Below are 22620 nucleotides of genomic sequence, written 5' to 3'. Positions count from 1 at the left end.
ATCTTCAGCAGAGAATACACTGTCATAATCTCTGGGTTTAGACATATTCACAGAACGTGAGCTGAAAGAACTGAAAAATGCTCCACTGATGAATTACAATGAAGCACATTATCTGAACGTGTATCCTATTCTTGCAGGAATTTGCAGTGAACCCCCAACACTGTCAATACTCCCTGCCTTTAGTAGCAGCTCAGTTCTGCCCTGGGAGGCGTGCAACCCACCAAATCCTTCAAGCACATCATCAATTATGTGGTAGATTCAGTGCAAAGGTTCCCTGGGATTCTACACTGCCTGATTTCATCAGCATAGAACCACATTGCCTCATGGAGTGCAACTCACGAGTCTTCCTCTAGTTGTGCATCCAAAGAGGCATGTTCAGTCTGCTGTGGCCCTTAGATGCTAGATGCAAACGTTTTGGTTGAACCCCATGTTTGACACCAAACCTCAGCACCTTTCAATTTAAAAAAACATCTCAACCCAACTGATGTGTAAAAAATATTTCTGGGTGCTGCTGTACTTTCACCATTTTTATTTTAGCCCCATGGTTATAAACAAGACAGCAAAGCTAAAAAATAAAATAAAAGATAAAATAAAGAATCTAAAATATATCTATCTGTTGGCTGATGTAAGGTTCCTTCAACTGTGACGTCCACATTTCAGACTTGATTTCTGACTGGTTGGAGGACTTCCATTTGGCAAAGAAAACCACCAGACGCACTTAATGAAATTATACTAAAAGTACTGTAGTCGGAGGTTTTTTTATGCCACGTGCTACCTACCGCTACCTTGCTCTGTAACAAATCAAATACAAGAGCACTCTGACGAGGGGCCGAATCAGCTAAACCCCAGCTGTGCCACTCTTTCTATCTCTGGACTCCCCCCGACACAAACACAAACACACACACACACAGTCACACACACACGCATACACACAGACACGCACGCGTGTGTGCACACACACACACACACACATACAGACACGCACACACGCGCACACACACACGCATGCGCGCGCGCGCGCACGCACACACACACACACACACACACACACACACACACACACACACCCTCTGAAATCCCCTCAACACAAGCACACAAACAAACAGGCAAACACACCCATGCATACATACACAAGCTGTCCTTATCAGAGGCCAGACATAGCTGAATGGGCGCACTCTGGTGTCCCTGCTGCGCTGTCACCTGGGAAACCGAGCCAAGGCAAACTGGACAGTGGGCCCTGGGTGACTGGTATCCAGTGGGTGCTATAATGGAGGAGTGCACATACCACTGTGCCCACAGAGAGGCTGAAATGTCACATATATAGTCCACAGATGGCACATCCAGCAGTTGGGGAAATGTCACGTCTTCTAGTGATGTAGCATTATGCCTCGCTGGTCATAAGTAGACTGAAGGTTATGAGAAGAGCCTATAACGATTTGCCCTTTCACTGACCAAGAGCGATCTGATTAACTCACCAAAATGCTCTTACTGCTGCTGTATGGTCATCATTTATTGTCAAAAGCTGTGATATAGTTTTTCAAGGGGACGGCTTGCTTTATAAATGGGGTTCCAAAATATCATGGTGATGGGAAAATAATCAAAGTAATGTATGGAAATAATGTAATAATGTAAGAGTGCAATCAACCACATTCTAGTCCCAATCTACTGTCAATTACACTAAGAAATAATCGAGGAAGTGGCTTCGTCACTATAATTTGTTCCAAGTCAGTTTGATGTAGCGTAGATGGCGGTGTTTGTGGCTTAAAGACATATATACTGTATACTGTACATTGTCATAGGGGCCCTGCCAATATGAAGTTAGCGATGCATTCATCACACCACGAGGGAAGAGCTGGAGGTGTGCTTCAGGTTGCACCGTTTCCCACATCATTGCATCAGGGCTGACAACGTTTCATGTCTCTCGCCACAACTTTAATTACAGAGACCCTTATCCCCCAGCAAAATGATCTCCGGCATGCCAATCACAGAGGAGCAGCACCACACCAATATGAGATGGTGTCAAGGTGCAGGTGGAGGTGTTGCAGGAGGCAGACATGCTCGGAAGGGATTAATCCGTGTACTGTAGGCGTCAGGCATGATTCAATGTGCAGGAAGATGGGAAGTATCAGTGCTGCTATGTTGCCTATAATTACTGCATAAAGCACAATTCACAGGCTATAGCACAGCGAGGCACTATATGTCAAATTCTGCTAACAATGTGAATAAGAAGACAGTATACAACATGTCCTGTATTGGACAGGTGCTTTGAAATAGGGGGGGAGGCACTGTTTCCGGTGTTTTGACCATTTTAATTCCCATGATTTATGATGGCAGTGGCAAAATTATGAATTAGTCTCGCAACACTGCCATTACATCTGGATTCATCACCTATACATCAACATAAATAAGGGCCATGAGTGTGTAAACACAGGGACAGATTGTGCTGAACTGAGATAACACAAATACAACCCAGCAAACACAGATGATTAAATGGCCCCACACTGCACACCCATAACATATGCAAAGCATAATGTCATGTCACTGTAAATGTTATATTAGATCATAAACGTCATTTGTTATAATACGGGGAATGTGAAGGATTCACAGTCTCTGTCAGTAAGATGTGTTTTTGGCGAGAGAACGTCTGCAGGAACTCGTGCTGTTTTCAGAAAACTCTCACCTTCAATATGCGGTGAGCGCATGACCCTCGCAGCGACTAAAGTGGTCAATAGAAATTGCCCACCAGGTAGCAGTAACAAAAGCCTTGACCCACAGAGGCCCCCGTGAGAAATCGTGTCCGCAGCTAAAATCCAGTACTTCTGCTGATAGTAGGTGATTTACAATGCTACTGGATATGTGCCCAAACTAGTTCTAATAAAGGGAACAGAACCTCAAGCACAGAGATAAAAAACCCTCTGTATGTCAGCAACCTCCAGGGAGAGAGAGATTTGAGTGCATCTGCAAGTGCCAGCACATGTAGATGTCTTACATCTAGTGACAGTTAATAAATCAAGAGATGGATTTAGACAAATTTAACGTGACAACTTCCTTAGATTTCTGCAATCAAGCATCTGGGGGGATCTCAGTCGATCCTGTCAAGATACTGTGTAGAGCCTTGTGCTGCACAGTCTCACGTCTACTCAGTCTTAACACACCTGTACAGTACATTGCTATTTCTCCCTCCTAGTATTTGTAGAGATGTAGAAATCTATGCCATGTCATGTATTTTTGTTTGCTGCATTGCTGGTATGTTGAAAGTAATACAGCTCCAGTCCGTCGCAGAAGCCTTTGTTTGGTATAAATACTGCCACCCGCACCTCTCTCAATGTCTCTTCATTAAGTAACTGAAGTGATGTTGAAGTGGCGCTTTTCAGAATGAACCAAAGGCCTCGTCATAAACACACGTTTGTTTATCCTACACACATATGAATAGAGTGGTGCATGCATACCATGCTGTCAAAGCTGCTAGTCAGTCACATTATCTTGAACAATGTGGGTTACTGTTTCTAGTCCGGAGCCACTCGCCTCCTAGATGGTAAGGTCAGTGCTAATCACTGCTAATACATCTTGAGTGATCGTCTCGGTCTGTCATTTATCTTTAAGATTGTGGTGCAAAAAGCTGCCTCAGTCACCATCATCACTCATCTGAGAACCTTTCTGCTTATCAAGAAGACCCTGGGATACAACGGCCGTTATTGTCTTGCATCATGCACAAACCAACTGGGTGAAAGAATGTGACTTCCGACCGTATGTAGGCTACTATGGACTGATTCCATGCAATTAGACACACACCAGTACAGAGACACCATCGGGCCTCACTGTGGAGCGAGTGAGGCGTGATGCTCGTGTGCTCCTCATTTTGCCATTCGCCTGTAGTACATGTTTTTATATGGCTCAAACTTTATTTATACTCTACCACATGAAAATCAAGGATTATGCTTTCCTTTTCGCCTGGATCATGTGTCAGAATACATCAAGCCAATCTGTTATTATAACTGTATATATAATTACATGTTTGGCAGAGAGCTGAAAGTGCCTACCTCCTTGCGCAGCTCCTGATTTGATACTATAATCACATTGGGTGGATCTCCGACAGCTGTGGCAGCCCCTCCAATGTTGGTGAAGATGACTTCTGCAATCAGGACATGTCTGGGGTCTAGATTAAGCACCTCACACAACCTGCAAAATCAGAGAGACACAGAAAAGCCCTTTAGTCCTGGGCGGGAGAAATAAATGTAATAAAAAACAAAAAGATAACCAGAATTCCTCCATTTACACTGTGGTTACATGGACGATCCTTCCTGTAGTCCTGTAGGCCTGGTAACATATTAGAGCAGTATTTTTGGAAGGATCTGCATTATGTGTATTGTGTGATTTGAGTCTGATTTGAGTGAAGTCGAGGTTTCATCTGTACTCTGACCTGCTGGCAGTGAAAGTGATTGTGAGAACTTAATAATGGTTCACTGTACGGAGTCCAGAGACACTAACAATGAGAAAGAGGCAGGGGTGGGCATAGTCACTACAGTTGATCTCGAAGGGACTACAGTGCTATAAATTGTAGCTTCTCTGTAGTAGTTCTATTTTTAGGGATGTCATGTGTGTTTGACTGCGCTGGAAAATATTGTGTTCTTTTCAGGAGGGAAAGCATTTTCAACGAGATGGGAAGTTACACATTACAGCAGGGAACAGTGACTTGGATAGTTATAATATTATAATAAAATAGTAACGTACAGCATTACAGATTAAACTAAAAAATAATTTAATTTATTTATTTATAAGATTTATAAGAGGAAAAAATATATTTTAGACATTGATTTCCAAACATGCAGGCTAATTAAATTCAAAGATTTTTGTGCTCTGTGCTCACCACACAATGTAAACTGCTGTCAACACATTACAGTACATAAGCTATTGTCAGGGACAATTAATGTTTAAGGAGGTGAGAATTTATGTTTTAATATCTTTAGAAGCTGTAACGATGGCTCTGTCACATTGGATTTATTTGAATAATAAGTGCTAAACCACAATACGATGACAATACTATGCTATGAGTTTTGTAACGTATTTCTAAAAGCACACCTAGGATTTTAGGACTGTTCAGGACCTTGAATATCGCTTTTCTGATAACTGCTATCTAATGTGCAGGAATATTTTGAATGGTTATGTACCTTATGGTGACTGGGGTGAAAAGCATCATAGTGGTCACATTGTCCAGCAAAGCAGAGAGGATGGCCGCGATAAGACAGAGGATCATGATCATGGGCCACACTCTTCCTCTGGATAACTGGTAAGCCTGCAGGGAGAAGTTTCCAAAGTGATGCCACATGTCATAAGACAAGTTTACATTCTCACTCTGAACTCGTCTCACATAACCGCTTTGACAGGCACCTTTTTCGTTTGACGTAACGCTCCCCGGGCCCTAGAGCACCTTATGGAATGCACCACTCCGCAACTGTGGTTTCAGGCAAAGGGCAAGCAAGCCATCAGATTCGTCGTCCAGAACGTTCAACGTCGTTGGGAAGTATGATCACCCAGGGCACAGTAGTACCATGCTGGGGGCTAAGGTTTAGGCATTGGGTAGGTGGTCTTTAGGTTTAGGCATTGGGTAGGTGGTCTTTAGGTTTAGGCATTGGGTAGGTAGGTGGTCATTCGGTTTAGGCATTGGGTGGGTGTATTTAGGTTTATGTTAGGGTTAGGGTCTTCATGGAGATGCAGGGGTCTTGGTCTCCAGGGGAAACCCAGGGGTCTTCAAGCCCCAAGCCCCTAACGCAAAACCAGGGTGGTACTACCGTACTTACCAAATCGTTCTGGATGAAGAACCCGACAGCTTTATTACAAATGGCTTACTGTATTTGATAAAAGCATAATGCGATCAAACCTCAGCTGTAAACACGGTAAGCCTACTTGTTGTGTTGGTGCAGCTTCTGTGTCAGACTGGAGGGGAACTGAACTGCCATGGAGCAGCTTGACCATGGAGGATGTTGTTGTTATCGTTTGAGCTCACATTGTGGAAGGAAAGAAATCTGAATTCACTCGAGATCAAGCTCAACCAAGCTGGATATCTACCTAAATCCTGCTTCCTGAAACAATCACCAGGTTGATTTTGCTACAATCTTTACAAACATACAAGTTTAAACAAACCATTTGCAGCGCATTCACTACACATTTGATACGCACTATTTCATAATGTCATAATGTGTTCAGCAAATCAAATTGGAGGTGAAAATGCCTCCAAACTAATGAAATAAACAGGTCCAAAGTAAGTAGTGGGATGATCTTTGCACCAGGAGTGGCACTGTACTTGTCATTTAAAACTGTTCTGAGCAGACAGGTCCTGCATCTTCAAGGGCAAGTGGAATAGCCACCCAACAGAGAATTACACGCGCGCGCGCGTGCGCACGTACACACGCACACACACACACACACACAGACACACAGACACGGACACGCACGCACACACACACACACACAAACACACAGACACGCACACGCATGCACACACACACACACACAAACACAAACACAAACACAAACAAACACCATCTTCCTTAAGCCAGGAGTGGATCAGGGTGGCCACCTTTTGTATGTACTGAATGTGTCAGAGCTGCTAAGCTGTTCTCTGAGATGTATTTTAATTTGGAGTACCTGCCCTCATCCAACACCTACTTAAAATGCATGAGCTGGCGTGATCCCTCTGTTCCCCAGGTCTGAGCGCTATACTGTACCTGAAGGACAAAGGGACTTGCTCTCCTCCACCATCCATTGAGAACATTCAGGATTATATTTGAGCATCCTGGTTTTGGTTTTGTTAGCAAAACTTTACCTTGCATAGAGAGAGAGGTTGACAGTATCCTCTGGTTGCAGAATAATTTGAGACTAATTTGTGAACTTGTATGCCTTTTTCATTTTGTATAGAATAGATGCAAATTTTAAAGCAACCACAGAAACCAAAATTAACCCAAACTAATTTCATATTGTCATTAGTGTCTGAATATGCAATCATAAATGTAATGTAAATAAAAGTAAACAAAACTAGTGCAGCATCACAAGTTATCTTACACAGAGGCCTTCCCAAATCTTGGTCAGGTAAGATACATATCACAATAAGTCACAATAAAAAAATAAAAAATAAAAATAGACTTGGCTAAATGTCAGCGGTAATTTCAGAAACAGAAGCTCAAAGTGTTCAGAAACAGCTCAAAGTGTTCAGCTTTACCCTCCAGACAATTCTAAAATGCCAGTTATAGCCTGCTAAAACAGTCGGTAGATATTTTCATAGAGACTTGGAAAACTAAACTAATTGTATCACTCTGCTGAATGGCAAAACAGTATTCTAATCTACTCCATTGATTCAACCAAGATTTTTTTGGTGCAAGAGATCTTTGGTGATTTCAGTGCAGCCAACTCACCTTCACAGCGCAATAGTCAAAGAAGCCAGTCTCTGAAAATATAGCCACCAGTACCATCTGCAAGAAACCGAGGAACACATTTGTAAAATCTAAATCTCATTATCGAACAAGATAATACTTCAAAAAAATTTATATTCTCTTCTATGCAGAAAATGTGGGTACAGCCAACAGTGAGCCTGAACCTGCAGTGCCATAATTCCACATTGTGCTGGATACTGACAGAGAGGGAAGATTACATAAAGAATAGTTTAACTGTCAAGACACAAGAAGGTGTTTGTTTTTCACAAAGCTCTGTCCAAAGAGATCAAGTTTCAGTGTCCTACAGTATGTGTGCTATCATGTTCCTTTTCTCTGACATTAACTAACATTACAACAATCAATGTGTTGGCCAGCTGAATGAGTGCAAAGTAGGACATGGCAGACTGTAAAAGAACAGTTTTTAAAGAGGTCTGCCAAAGGATGGTGACATTTCCAAGCTGCCTGAGGCAATGTGCTGTTATATACCATATAGCAGGGGCGGACTGGGATCATAATTCAGGCCGGGCATTAGATACCAAGCAGGCCAGGCTGATACGGGCCGACGTGTGTGCCGGCGTCCGTAGGGCGGCGGCGAAAAATTTGGGCCGTTTGAAGCTCAATTTGGGCCATTTGAAGCCCAATTTGGGCCGTTTGAAGCCAGATTTGGGCCGTTTAAAGCCAGATTTGGGCCGTTTGAAGCCCGATTTGGGCCGTTTGAAGCCCAATTTGGGCCAAGTCCAATTTTACAATGAGATGCACCCACTTTAAACCTGAATAAAGTAATACAGCCACTAGTAAACCAGTAGGCGGCGCCTGGCCTGCTGTTCAGTGAGTGGCCTGGCCTGCAAAAAAAAAAAAAAAAAAATAAATAATTGCAGGCCAGGCCAGGCCAGGCCACCGGGCATTTGCCCGACGTGCCCGATTATGCAGTCCGCCACTGCCGTATAGTATACTGTATCAGAAGCGTCATGCCCATTGTAACTGAGGGGGCAATTGCCCCCTCAGATTTTTGAGAGGTAAAAAAAAAAAAAGTTTTTTTTTTTTTTTTTTTTTTTTTTTATAAACATAGGCTATAATATTATAGGCTGTGTATGATAGTTGAAACATAGTTTCAAGTTTACGTTTATGTATGTTTGTAGTTAAAACAAAAACATAAATACTGTATAGGCTACATACAGTACAACACAAAAGGCTGTTATTTACCCTTTGTCGCCACCTGGTGAGTAAATATATATAACTAAAACCATTAGAATTGACAACTGGTCCGTGACTTTTTTTCCCATGTATCTACCAGTCCTTTGCACAAAAAAGGTTGGGAACCCCTGCTCTAGAGGAAAGATTTCTACCTTCTGAAAAGGCAATACCAGCCAAAATAAACATTGTGTTACATTGCTTTGAAACATGTGGTCTCCCATTTTTGTCAAGTCCATTGAGCCTGGGCAGTGGCAATGTACTTAGTCTGGTGATTATGGATCTTTCCAGGAGGCTGAGCAGTTTGGAAAATAGCCTTATGGTTACACCTGCTCAGTCTGTTAATTTAAAATGAGATATTCCTCTAAATCTGGCTTCCAACCCCCCAAATTCTTTGCCGCCCTTCGGGCGGCGCCAGCATTCGCCCCCTCAGATTGTTGGCTTGCATGACGCCCCTGTACTGTATGATGTGAGGTTCAGTTAGCTTTGCACAGAAACAGCCGGTAGAAATACTTTGTACGTTTATACTTGATTACATTTCAGAGCCTGTCATTTTTAACTTTTACTTGAGTAAACAAGTTGATTCAGTACTTCTACTTTTACCAGAGTCTGTTTTCAGACAAGTAACTGTACTTCTACTTACTTAAGTAAAGAATGTGTGTACCTTTCTCATCTCTGGATGTGAGTGATACATTCCACACATCTGCCCTTTTAAGCAGGATAAAACGGATGCTACTATACAAAACTATTGCAAAAACATTTGACGCAGGTCTGATGATGATAAGTGGCATGGATGTTAAATGCGAAAAACATTTCGTTCCAAGCTTCAGTTCAGCCCTTTTTCTTTCTTTCATAGTAGCCTTTCAGACTCTTCAATGTTGTACCGGACTTGCTTTAACGTGTTTGTTTCCATGGAGACAAGCTTTGTAATCGTCAAGACCATTAAGAATGCAGTGGCAGTAGTTCTGAAGGTTCATGGAAAGTGTATAGAGCAGATAGAGGATGTCAGAGTGCTGATTGTATGTGAATAGCGGTATCATTAAATTAAGCATTTTCTCTGTAAGATCTTATAAACCAGACTATTTCAAGTATGAACATTTGATCTATATCTGAGTTTGTCTCACCATGCCGAACAGAAGAGCCAGAGTCTCGTAGTCGATCCACTCCACCACAGTCACCAGACTAGGTCGCTGTGGGAGAGACAAATGACAATGAGATGTTGATGAAGCAGACAGCTGTAGGAACAAAGGACATATTGTTTTTCTTCTTTGATCTTTTCTTTTTCAACAACATAGTTTCAACACAAGGTTGCTTTAATTCATCTAGCTGGTTGTACGTGTTATTGATTTTCCATCCAAAGTGTGTTGCATTAGTAGTGGCTACTACAGCAGGAAGATCAACTTGTCAGTTTTTCTTTGGCTGAGAGCATACTCTGCAACATCTAAAATATACAGTGGGGCTGAGCAGAAAATATCAGAGGGATTTACAAACAGTTCTGATGAGATCTGTGTTGAAAGGAAGAAAGCCTGTAAAAGCTGGCTGGGGTCTGGAGTGTCTGCTGGCTTGCCTGCAAGTTTAGCAAATTTTCTTGATGCCATTTACTAGTTTGGCCCAGAGTGCAGAATCATCGCCCTGACAGGATGAACAACAGGAAGTCTATAGTGCTTTGAGTGTACAGACATGAGTGCCTGCTGACAGAAGGCACTGTGGTACTTGGAGGACCAAATTTCACTCTCACTCACACACACGCACGCACACACACGCACGCACGCACGCACGCACACACACACACACGCGCATGCGCACACACACACACACACACACACACACACACACACACACACACACACACACACACACACACACACACACACACACACACCGGTGTTTTGCATCTCACTAGAATGGTAAAAGGAAAAGAGTCTTACATCACCAATGTAAGCCAAAGCAGCTAAGGCCGCCAAAGAGCCCAACATGGCCGCTAGAGTGCGGTGCACAATCTGAAAAATCAAGAGACAAAAGGAAGTTATATTATAATTAGTTTGTTTTTTTCATTGCTCACATGCAAACTGAAGTCACATTGTCACAACTCTTCACACAGCCCGCCAGACAGAAGTCTATGTGGACCAAACTGTGGATCTTTTTGCATTGTCCAAATGTTGATGTGTAAATGTCCATGAAAGATGTCAAGTAAAAGTCCTTTAAGTGTCTGTAGGATAATGTCCATGCGGGGAACCCAGTCATTGCAGAGCCAGTTTGCTCAGGGGTCATCGGTGGCGTTGGGGGGGAGTGACAAAGTCCTGATTTGTGGGGGCTTTCGGGTCTCATTGAAGAGGCGGGTGGCAGTTGGGTAGAAGTTTCTTGTCTTACCAATGGGAATTCAAAGAGAGATTTTCAGTTAAGTCATTTAGCCTATATTATTATATACTATATTATATTCCGAAAGTGTTTTCTCACCATAGTAAACAACATGCGCTTTACAGTGGTATTAAGGAAAAATTAGCCAAAAATAAGCTTGGTGAGACCGTGGACAGTGAGACCTATCTAATATCCTGGTAGAAGAAGAAGCAGCTCCCATTTTCCTCTGTGTGAGACATCCCAAAAAGCAGAATGTCAAGGATATTACAAAGCATTTTAAGATGCTCTTAAGAGCCACTGGGATCCGCAGGCTCTCCCACCACAGTCATGTACTGTATGATGCAGCCATTATTAATAACGGAGGCCTGTGATAAGCCCCGCCCCTGCTGCTCCTCTGACATCTTCATTTCATCACAATCAACACCAGGGACAGTATTGGCGAGTGCTGAGGCTGCTCCTGGTGAGGAGGCTGTGATTGGGATCTATGGCCTTCGCCTCGACCTGAACAAGAGGCTAGGTGGAAAAGTACGGGTAACTCTTAAGTTCTATGAATAATTAATGCTTTGCCCTCAATTCTTGACCATTATTTCCCCCCCCCCTAATTTGATCAAAGTCAAGTATCCAAGGCCACACAGAAACTCTCCTATTCTGCGAATAATTTACTTCTGACAGTATTATAAAATAACTCAGCTGATTAATGGCACCGGTCCAAGAGTACTACATGACCTGGAGGCGGACGGCTGAACTCCAATCACAGCAGCAAACTGCAAGGATTAATGGACTAACAAGGATTAATCAAAGTCATGAATCTCACAATCAGATTGTACGGCTAATAAAGAGTTCATGTTTACTCTATTTCACATTCCTCTAAGCCTTTTTAGTAATGATGCGAGAAACAGAGGAAAAAACAAATTCTACCTCATTTGCATCATACTGTATAAGGCCGCATTATTGGTAAATGCATTGTTAGATTTTATTTTTGTATGTTCACTATGTTGTCAGTTATACAGTAATGCTGTTTGATGAGAAGGAAAATAGCTGTCTTTAAAGTACTTGAATGCATTGACCTCGCTGTATTGTTCAACACCAAACTGGGTCTTGTTATTCACACTGAGTTAATGACACATACATTACAGACTTTCAGAAAGTACTTTGTGTCAGATTACATCTGTCTAGATAATGGATAAAGGAGACAAAACCACTTTGCCTTTCTTTCTTTGGCTTTGTCAAGAATACAGAAAGGGAATTTCTTTTGCAATTTCCTCTGATAGTCATTGGACCTTAGAATTTAGTATGAGCACTGCAATAAAATCAAAAATAAGAAATCTGTGTGCCAATACCGATGCCCGAGCCACACCTCAAATAGCTTGTGTCCATTTAATTGAGCCAAAATATCTGCAGCAGAGAAAGTTGGACTGGGTGGAGACCTGACAGAAGTGAAGTTGGTTGACATCTGAGGGGGGGCGGGGGCAGTGTGTGCTCTTCTACTTTGGAGAGATTCCCTGGCATTTCTATTACGGTAAGTAGGCTGAGGGTTTGAGCGTGCAGAACATAACAGACCACACGCGCGAGAGTCTGAACAGAGCATAACTGTGCGTAACTGTCATCTCTCGTGGCCTGATGTTTACTGCCCCATCACGAAATTGGCCCTGCCAGCACAGCTTAGCGAATTCTCACCTTGTCATGCTCAAGGAGATTAGTCTGTCTAATTAAAACCAAACACACTCGCTGCAAATGTGCTAAACTTGTAGGTGTATAATTGGGGGACAAACAAGTCTGCTAAAAAAAATAAGCTTCTACTACATGTGGGTAACACTTCATAATGATAAATAGCACATGGTGAATTAATCATTAATATTCATTCATTATAATCAAATTGTTAAGTAACCTAACTAATTAACAAATAGTTAATTCCCTATATTCCTATATTATACACAAAGTATGTCTGTGTGTGGGTGAAATGGTAAACAAAATATGTTTTATATTGACCATGTTACACCTTTCCAACACTGCAGCACTGATTGTACTGTAAATTACCTTGATCCGTATCCAAAGAGAAGATGAGCTTTATTGGCCGTTTACCTCAAAGATGATGAGAACGTAAACCCCGGTTAGGATGATTCCAGCGATGGCCACCTGAGTCTCCACGTTGACAAACAGTGCCTGGTGGGTCATGGAGAGCGGAACCACCTCGTTGTCCTGCAGGAAGGCCTGAAAGCTGACCACCACCGGCCCACTGGAGGGAAGGGAAACAGCAGGGCACAAAGGAGTTGTCTGAATGCTTTTCTCTCATTATGTTTTAATAAATCCTCTTTCTGGATTCTCACATATCTATACCATGAATGTGTGTTTACAGTAGATTAAACAGATTTGACTTAAATTGGAATATGATTTAGAATTTGAATGACCACAGCAATTTGATACAGGGAAATTATGTGATGTTCTATTTCATAATATTCAGTGAGTCACCTTGCTCATATTACTCATGGAACTGGGGTTATATTCATAACCTAATGTTTCCTTGCGCAAGCTAAAATAGATCTCCAAAAAGATATAAAGTGCTGCAAATGTGTCATACAGTGTTTAGAATACCTGCCGAGCATCTCAAATTTTTTTGTAACCAGTATCTGGTCACTTCGTTCACCATGTAGAGGAATGGTCCAGTTATGAATCACCTGTTCACAAACAGCAGATGGAAAATATAATTTGAATGACCTTTCCACAAACAATAAACCTCTAACAGAGGAAGCAAAAGTAAACAAAACAAAAAAACAAATTCTGATCTCATATCCAGAGGTGTATTTTTTTACCTGCTGTGCCCTCCTCCTCCGTGGTCCCGCCTCCTCAGTCTGCTCCACCTGGATCAGGATGTACTCTTGATTGGTGAGGTCAATCATCCCTCCTGTGAACGGCCCTGCCACCTGCAGCTTTAGCAAAGCGTTGTCACGGAAATCTGTCAGGTTCATTGCTGTGGGACACGGAGCGTCAAGGAAGAAAACGCTGATGTATGGAATGTATTTGTGCTTGAAAGGAGAATGACATTAAATCATTTGAAGATGATCTCTGGTTTATTAGAGAGCATAGAATGGAGAGCATTGTGTGATATGTGTTAATTTGTGATAAAGGTTAATATGAGCCTGAAGCCAGTGAGTCACCTGCCTGGTCCAAAGCAGACTGACTCTCAGCTTGGTTGTTAGGCTACTGAGACACTCGGTGCTGCCTGCTGCACTTCATCTTTAAAATATGCTCTGCCTATGGCCTTTGGCTCTCCAGCCTTTACCAGTGAACAGAAACAAGAGACAGGCGTTTGCCTCGCCCACTAATTTGTCAGACACCTCTAAAGAGAGTGGACTTTCTTTAGGTGGCTCAGTGGTTAGCACTGTTGCCTCACAGCAAGAAGGTCCCGGGTTCGAACCCCGGTCCGTCCCAGGTCCTTTCTGTGTGGAGTTTGCATGTTCTCCCCATGTCCCCATGGGTTTCCTCCGGGTGCTCTGATTTCCTCCCACCACCAAAAGACATGTATGTTAGGGTTAATACTCCTGTCAGTGCCCCTGACCAAGGCACTGGCAAAAGAACTGGAGTTGGTCCCCGGGTGTTGCACTGTGGCTGCCCACTGCTCCTAGTTCTAGGAAGGTTCCTAGTAGAGGATGGGTCAAATGCAGAGGATGAATTTCTCCATGGGGATAAAGGATAACTTAACTTAACTTGACTGGAAATTATGGAAGCAGAGGGGGGGGAGGTTTTTGGGTTATAACGTTACATTTGTCTGATAACATTACATGAACTAAAGCTCATTTAAATATTAAAGGTAACAAAAAAAACTCAAGTGGAACAGCTCCTTGACATCACAAGTCTCTTGTGTCGGCGTTTATTCATTATACTTCTTGGAACTGAATGCCACATTCTTATATCCGGATGTATTGTTCTCTCTATTTCAGACCATATCAAATGCCATTATGCTACTATACAATTCCTGCTCCAAATTGATATTTAATTTTGTTGTTGTACACATTGTTTAGACTAAGAGCATCACAGTGACACAGTCAGAAAGGATACAGAAACTTTGTGTTGGTGAGACTGCCAACATCCTCCAGGGGTTGTCTCTGTCTGGATACATGCTGAAGAACAACTGGAAAAACAAAACAAACAACAAACTTATGAACATCTTTTCACTCATTCCATACAGTTCTGTCCACAGTTATTGGCACCGTTAGAAAGTAATTAGTTAGATGCTTTGTTTCATGGGGTGTTTCTGTGGGTTTCCTCTCTGTGTTATTTCTAATACTTCGTGAGGCAACTCACTATGGGACCAGACCCTCCTGCGCCCTAGACAGAAGCACTTTTTTTTCGATTTTTTTTTTTTGAAAATATCCCTATATTTTGGGTCAGAGGAATACAATTTCTCCTGGAGCGAGCTCGCGCCATTCTCAGCATTCTTCTTGCCCAGAAGGAGCACGTCGGCCCTGTTGCTAGCTAGCTTAACTCTTCACAGTGCTATAGCGACTACACCGAGTGTTAGCGACAGAGCCAGCTACACTTCTCTCTGAGGCTGAGCACAGAGTAAAGTAAATGTTTAGATTGTTTATTTTTTACACTGCTTTCATTTTGGCTTATCTTCCCACTTGTGCCAATAACTCTGAAGGGCATTGTGATAAACCATGGTAACAATGCTAACAGATATGGTAGGCCCATCCACTTACACTGCAGAGAACAACAATGGTAAACATAGTGGCAATTTTGGCGACCCTGAAGCAACATCTGAAAAGACAAAGTAAAAAGGTTAAAAATTTTAATAGTATGGTCGAATATACATTCTAACTTACAACCAATCTGAGCTTTTGCAGAGTCAGAATCCTCCACCGGCAATGTGAGAGCTGACGGAGAAGGTGCTCACCTTATGTTACTGGTGAATTTGAAACTGAGGTTGAGGTTATCCAGCCGGTCGCTCTTCTCTGAGGAGCTGGAGCGGGACAGGGACAGGCTGGTCACCTCGCTCCCCAGCCGGTACCTCCTCTCCAGGTCCAGGAAGCCATCGTTCCACGGCTCCTCCTCTCCCACAAAGTTGGGCTCATGTAGGGTCATATAGGATAGACTGAAAATAACAAGTCATGATCAAAACTCTGGCATCATCACGCGCAAACATTCCAGTTTCAGTGATATAGTAACGGATGTAAGTCCTTAAATGAAAAATGTTCCGAATACTGAACACCAAAGACATCCTATAATCACATTTTTATTACAGGAGTTGCACAGCGCTGTGAATGTAAGAGGGGTTGTACAATGATGTTATAAGTCAAGCCATCTCATAAAGTCACACTATCATGTATCAATTCAATATAACATGACTGAGATTAAAGCAAAATACCTAATCCCTTTATCTGAAAAAGTGATGTTACAGCTGCTGGATACAGGATAGCCTCAGTTGAGTGTACAATTGCCTGAGTGGAGACAATCTGATCATGTGTAACTGTTCCTGACAAGTATTAAGATAAGCGTGAGGAATTACTCACCTGTCATCTTGAGAGAATCTCAGCAGTGGAGCCTTCTCTGTAAGGTTGGCCTGGTTCGTTTTCCCTTTGAGAATATTAACCACACTGAAACCGTGTCTGAAAGAAAAAGAAAACAATCCAATGGAATCCAATGAGTTCAACTCTATACTGCTCATCAGAAACTGAGAAACAGCATGTTTGTGTGACCCCCTGACCCTAACTGAGGAACCCTCAGCTGCCATGCCACAGTTGTCAGTCACCGGATGAGAGGAGTGTGTCAAAGCCTCTGTAACCCATGGGTGGCAGAGAGGTGGGTGAGGCGAGCAGCTGGTGATTTGACACCCGAGGAGATCATTAAAGTATCTTTTGTCACCCTGCTGATGCACTGTGTCCTGGAAAACTCCCACAGACAGCCTCCCCCAGCAACATCACAGCTGGGTCTCAACCACACTGACACACATGCATGCGCTCTCTCTCTCTCTCTCTCTCTCTCTCTCTCTCTCTCTGCCGTTCTATTTCTTGCGTCTCTATCTCAAATATATACACAAACACCACACACACACACACACACACACACACACACACACACACACACACACACACACACACACACACACACACACACACACACACACACACACACACACACACACACACACATTAAAAGATGCTAGATTGTTGATGTGAAAAGTACAGAAGTTGCAGTGCTGATGAAGCCACATGGATGGCTCTTTTCCACTTGCAGACTATTTCATCAAGTATGTTATCATCTGAGCATCTCAGTTTTACAATGGTGAATATGTCATGAGAAGAGTTATGTAATGGAACATCACCCCGCCAAGCCAAAGCTATGCTCGATGGAAATGTTTGTGGAATGGCCAATTAAAAGCCCCCCTCAGCTAATCTCATAATCTTGAAGAGCTTTTACCCTCTGGCTGTCAAAGCGGATGGAAGCTTAAACACAGCAAGTGCACCGCCTCAACACATCACACATTTTTTTTTCTAAAGTATTTTGAATTGTGTATTATTACTGTATTATACCATGGTCTGGGTGAATACTCGATTCTGATTGGCTGCAAGGTGTCCATTATTTTGTGATAATGTACAGTGATAATGTACACCTAGCTAAATGGTCTGTTCACCTTTCATATCAATGCGCCATAGTTTCAACAGTGGTATCAAGAGAGCTGTTTGAGCTCTATACCCCCGTTAAGGGTTAATATGACACTTTTGTTACTTGAGAAAAAAAATTAGTCGGTCAAAGTAACTATTTAAATCACCCCTGTGTGCTCAGTTTATCAAAAATAACTCTTATTTACAAATTTGATTTTCGTTTCGGAGATTCCCTCTCCTGAGAGAAGCCGGCTCTGTTCTGGTCAGCTGACAGAAGCCGGGCTCTCAGCTGTCAACTGTCAAACCCTCTGTTTACAACTTGCAGCGAGCAGCAGCCAGGCGCTCTGGGAGAGCGCCTGGCTTCGCGGAGGCAACCATCCTCGGCTTCGCCAACCATCCTCGGCTTCGCCTCGGACGGTTCTCGCCTCCACGTCGTCCCTTAAAAAGTAATAATGGACACCTCGTCGTGCATTAACCCTTACTTATTAGTATCTAGGAAATGATGGTTGCACAGTTCTTGATGGTTTTAATTAACTTTCAATCAGCCTCCTGTATAGGAAATATGTTTCAGCAATGCACAACATATGGCTTGTCTGGTTGTTGTCTGCAATGTCTGGCTGGCATAACTAAAAATACTGCAGAGAGCAGACAGGTTTGATTCATCGCCCTGTGGGATGTGGCAAGGGTGTTGGATAAGGGAGTAGATTACATTAGATAAATCTGCCACATTAATCCTCTTCAATACTCTTATAAAGAGATTTACTACGAGTCTTTTCTTATCATGACTCTGATACTACTGCCCCCTAGATGTGACTGAGCACTGAGCAGGAAGATTGCATGGTTGCACTTAGAAGAGTCTTAAAAGGATATTGACCGCCTACAGGAAGCAAACTGGGACTGAAACTAAACAGAATTGTACAGGACAATGGCTCTTTTTGGGACACCCACAAAGTCTAATATGATTATTATTATTTTTTGTTATCTATTCACTATTTTATCTCCTGAAAAGGAATATTGTCTGACAGTAGAATACCACTAACCAACAATTGCAACTACATGTTAATACAACGTTATAGTATTTAAGATTTGGCTGATGTAGATACAGCAAAGCTTTTTGACAGTGTTTGACAGAAAACATGATTGTCCTCAACAGTTAACACATTCCTTGCAAAATGTATTGTACAGTCATTTTTGTGGATGTTATTTTGAGGTTCTTATTTCTTATTTATTTATTTATTTATTTATTTATTTATTTATTTATTTATTTATTTATTTATTTATTTATGTATTTATGTATGTATGTATTTATGTATGTATTTATTTAATATGTTGTGCTTCATGGATTGGTTTTATTATGCCTTATGTCTTTTCTTGTAATTGAAAACAACAATAAACTAATTTGAATAATTAATAGTAATAATTGTGGACAAAGATGGCCCCTGATCCTGAGTCAGTTCTCTATGTACTGTACAGGAAGAAGCTACAGGAAGCGTTAAGCACATCATTATTATTTTGCTGCTTCCAATCTAACATTCAAAAAAGAAAACCAAAACACTCCAATTAAATCATGCCATTTAAGCCGTTTTCCCACATGCGCTTTTTACCGCTAAATGACCGGAACGCGGTCTAATGCCTTCATGTGTGAAATTTGTTTTCCGGTATAAGCGCGACCCCGTCATCGCGGACATTTCACCAGTTTCGAGCCAGTCAGAAGAGCGGTATGCCGCGATAAGGGACACAAGTGTGAAACGTGTCAAGTCATTTGCTGGTCCTTCTCATGGGCGAGGGGTACACACGTTGCTTAATGTTCCAGCGGGCATAATCTAATCATTCGCGCACATTAAAGCAAACTGGCGAAATTATCTTGTGATAATAAGAGCGGTATGTCAGCTTCATGTGTGGGTGTGCTGATTTCCCCCTCTCCCCTCTCTGCTGCCTGCTCGCTCTCTGGCCAGTCCTTCAGTCCTCCTCCTTCAGTCAGCAGCCCAACAGGGACACAGACAGCTCTGAGAGTCTTGCAAGCCGCCCAACGCTTGTTGAGAAAGCAAATGCACGAAGCGAAATGTGGAAGTATTTTGCTTACGTTGCCGACAGCGAAGGCAAGCCCGGACACATCAAACGAAGCCAGTCTGTAAAAAGTGCTTCAACGCGACGCAGGTGAACGGATAAACATCGAACCAGCCAGGCTATTTCTCTCAGATACGGATCCCAACTTCTTCAAAGATTTCAGTTCAAAGACTGATTAGCGAATGTGAATGATACAACATACATGCCCTCTTAAGACAAACGAGTGTGATTTATTGTGTGACAAGCAAACTTATTTCACCATCGGAGTTTTGCCGACCCCCAAAATAAGGAGGATTCCCCATCCAAGTGCACACGTCACTCCCCACCTGCTCTGCAGTGCCGCCCCGCCCCCCAACATACAGGCAATTTCGCTGCTATATTCCCACATGCGAGCGCTCAGGTGTGAAGGGAAATTCCGGGAAATGTCCAATATTGACTTACAGGTAATTTTCCGGTACGCATGTGTGAAAACGGCTTTAGATATACACAGTTGCTTAACCACTGAGGCTGCAAAGCTACACGTCAATGCAATGATCCTTTCTGAGACTTAACTACCGGTAGTTGGGCCCAAGCCCCTACTACACTACTACACCACGCCCATTCTCTCTGTGTACAAACAGGCTCTCAAGTGGTAAACTTATAACTCCCATCACTGCAACATTCTTTCCATGCATGATCTCCTCCACAACATGCTTTTGTTCAAGAGAAAAGTACAAGCATCAGATGGAAGATTTGTATACGAGGGATCAGCCATCTTGGTAAACAAACGGAGTGGGTGCAAACGGGTAACTTTATAATGGGACCCTATGGAGCCAGACTTGAGTGTCTCACTCTAGCCACCTGTGCTGTTTACTAAATTCACTTAATTTTAAAAACTGTGACAGTTCACACAACTTTAACATGACCTGTATATATTATACTGTACATCAGACTCTTGAGATACTTCTGCTCTCACTCAGAATGTCAAAATATAAGCGATGTGATGTATAGATATTCAATATCGATATAGATATTCACGTTTTTTTGGCACAATACTAGTTAACTGCTGTGGGGTTCCACATTTCTTGGTGGTAGTGATGTCACGCTGATTCATCCTATAAGAGGAAACCATGTAATCCCAGTCAGAACAAGCTGTTGTTTTTATTGTTTTACCTTTACATGTAGTATCCAGGGAAATTCAACTAAGCACAGTTACGCTTTTCAACACGCTGCTTCACATTCACATGGCTGCACACACTCACACACCTGGCCAGCACAAGCTCATTCTACTGTGAGTCGAACCAGCCCGCCTCTCTAGCCTCTAGCAACAACAAAATACAAATAAAAAAGTGTGAAGACAATGCCTATAGTCCCTTTCTCCTCACCAAATATGTTTTGTTCATGGTCAATTTTTTCCACAATGCTTTGTGTCATTTTATGTGTTGGCGCTGCATAGTTTACCTATTTGTTTACTTGTTCACTTGGTGAAATTATGTTTTTTTCCCCCTGTGTGTTTGCTTTTTTTGTCTGCAGGAAAGCTATCTGTATCTGTGTCTAGTTGAAGCTAGCTGGCTGGCTGACACATTTCCATAACAACCCTCACTGTAAAAACATAAACTCAATAAAGTAATGTGATCTGTTGTGATCTACAGTATAGGGTCAAATGATTGATAAGTCTTCTAGCATGTGCGTCAGTATTTCTAGGAAAACCATGGCCCCCGGCACGTGTGTTGTAAAATCATTTGAAGTAAAACAGCCACTAAATTGACTCTACATTACCAGAGGGCTCTTCCCAATATAAAGCAACCATTGTTTCCTCTCATACAGTCAGATACAGTAGCTACTAGAAGCACTTTTAGGTTGCATACCCATCTTCTTGGCAAACAGGGACGAAGCCCTCAGCGTGGATGGCACACTGTCCCACAGACTGCTGCAGCAGCTTCTGGGTCTCCCTCCTGTCTGAGAAGCCCTGCAGCAGACGCAGCTCCCCAAAGTTCCCGGCCACGGCCTCGGGCGCTCGCAGACCGCTCCGGCCCTGGTGGCCCGGGGCAGAGGCCTGCGACATCTCCATCTCCAGGGTGCTCTTGTTCTCCAAATACATGGTGAGACAGCCTGAGGGAGTATGGAACCACAGTTCTGTTAGATACTGTATACAACAGCTTTGTTGTTTTTACATATAACACAAATGTTTTGTGGACTAAAAAACCTAACCTTATGGGGATGAGTAGAGATAATGACTGAATTTTCATTTCTGGGTGAACTTATCCTTTAAAATACAGTATATACAATTGTATTCCTTGATTTACAGCAGGTGTTTGCCTGCCTCACCTACACCTGCATGTGTGATTTGTTCAGCATTATTACAACCATACGTCACTAACTCACTCACATAGCTACTGTGGCCTTTTCAATATTTCTTCACCTTGACCTCTATTCTAAGCTTATACACTTAGGCCTATCAGACCTGATTATGAACGTCTTCTACACAGCAGGAGGTTCAGCTCGTTCATCCCGGGTTTCCTTGAAGGGAAGTACGTCAGCATGCATTTACAACAGCGGAGCGATTCATAAACCAGTGCATAAGGTCAGCACATGAGGCCAGCTGTGGTACGGAGAAACATGTCATGCGCTTGTGAACACAAAAGGCTGCATGAATTCACTGGGATTACCGTTCACATGTGAGGCAGTGAACTGACACTGAGACTTGTTGAGCTCTCTGCTGTAATGCTGGGCTATAGGGTCAAATGATTGATAAGTCTTCTAGGATGTGCGCCAGTATTTCTCTGAAAACGATGGCCCTCGGCACGTGTGTTTAACGGGGCTTCACACTTCACAGATATGGGAAACACGTGCACCTTGCAGTCGATACGCCCTCTAGAGGCCATCTGATGAAGTGTTGCAGACTGTCTGTCTGTCTGTCTGTCTGTCTGACTGAGTTGCATACGGTATGCTTATTGATGCCCTCAGCTGCAGCATGCACAAATCCTGAAAAAAAT

At 42.6% G+C, this 22620-nt stretch overlaps 1 protein-coding gene across 1 annotated transcript in view; it reads right to left on the bottom strand.

Moving 5' to 3' along the window:
- oca2 (oculocutaneous albinism II) overlaps positions 1-21725 on the bottom strand; it is a gene marked incomplete at its 5' end in the record, with an annotated part of 57422 nt that extends 35697 nt beyond the window's left edge. Inside the window, 13 exons of the mRNA XM_083647087.1 lie at positions 4041-4179; positions 5169-5293; positions 7410-7466; positions 9743-9808; positions 10547-10618; positions 13059-13212; positions 13569-13651; positions 13787-13944; positions 15033-15105; positions 15677-15734; positions 15871-16068; positions 16487-16582; positions 21493-21725. Coding sequence (XP_083503213.1) covers positions 4041-4179; positions 5169-5293; positions 7410-7466; positions 9743-9808; positions 10547-10618; positions 13059-13212; positions 13569-13651; positions 13787-13944; positions 15033-15105; positions 15677-15734; positions 15871-16068; positions 16487-16582; positions 21493-21725 — 1512 coding nt within the window. The remainder of the gene's footprint in view (positions 1-4040; positions 4180-5168; positions 5294-7409; positions 7467-9742; positions 9809-10546; positions 10619-13058; positions 13213-13568; positions 13652-13786; positions 13945-15032; positions 15106-15676; positions 15735-15870; positions 16069-16486; positions 16583-21492) is intronic.
- Between the last annotated feature and the right edge of the window lie 895 nt (positions 21726-22620).

This window comes from Poromitra crassiceps (assembly GCF_964638095.1).
Source record: "Poromitra crassiceps genome assembly, chromosome: 12".
Taxonomy (NCBI): Eukaryota; Metazoa; Chordata; class Actinopteri; order Beryciformes; family Melamphaidae; genus Poromitra; species Poromitra crassiceps.
The sequence above is the reverse complement of the archived record's forward strand: the minus strand, read 5'-3'. Positions and strand labels throughout refer to the sequence as shown.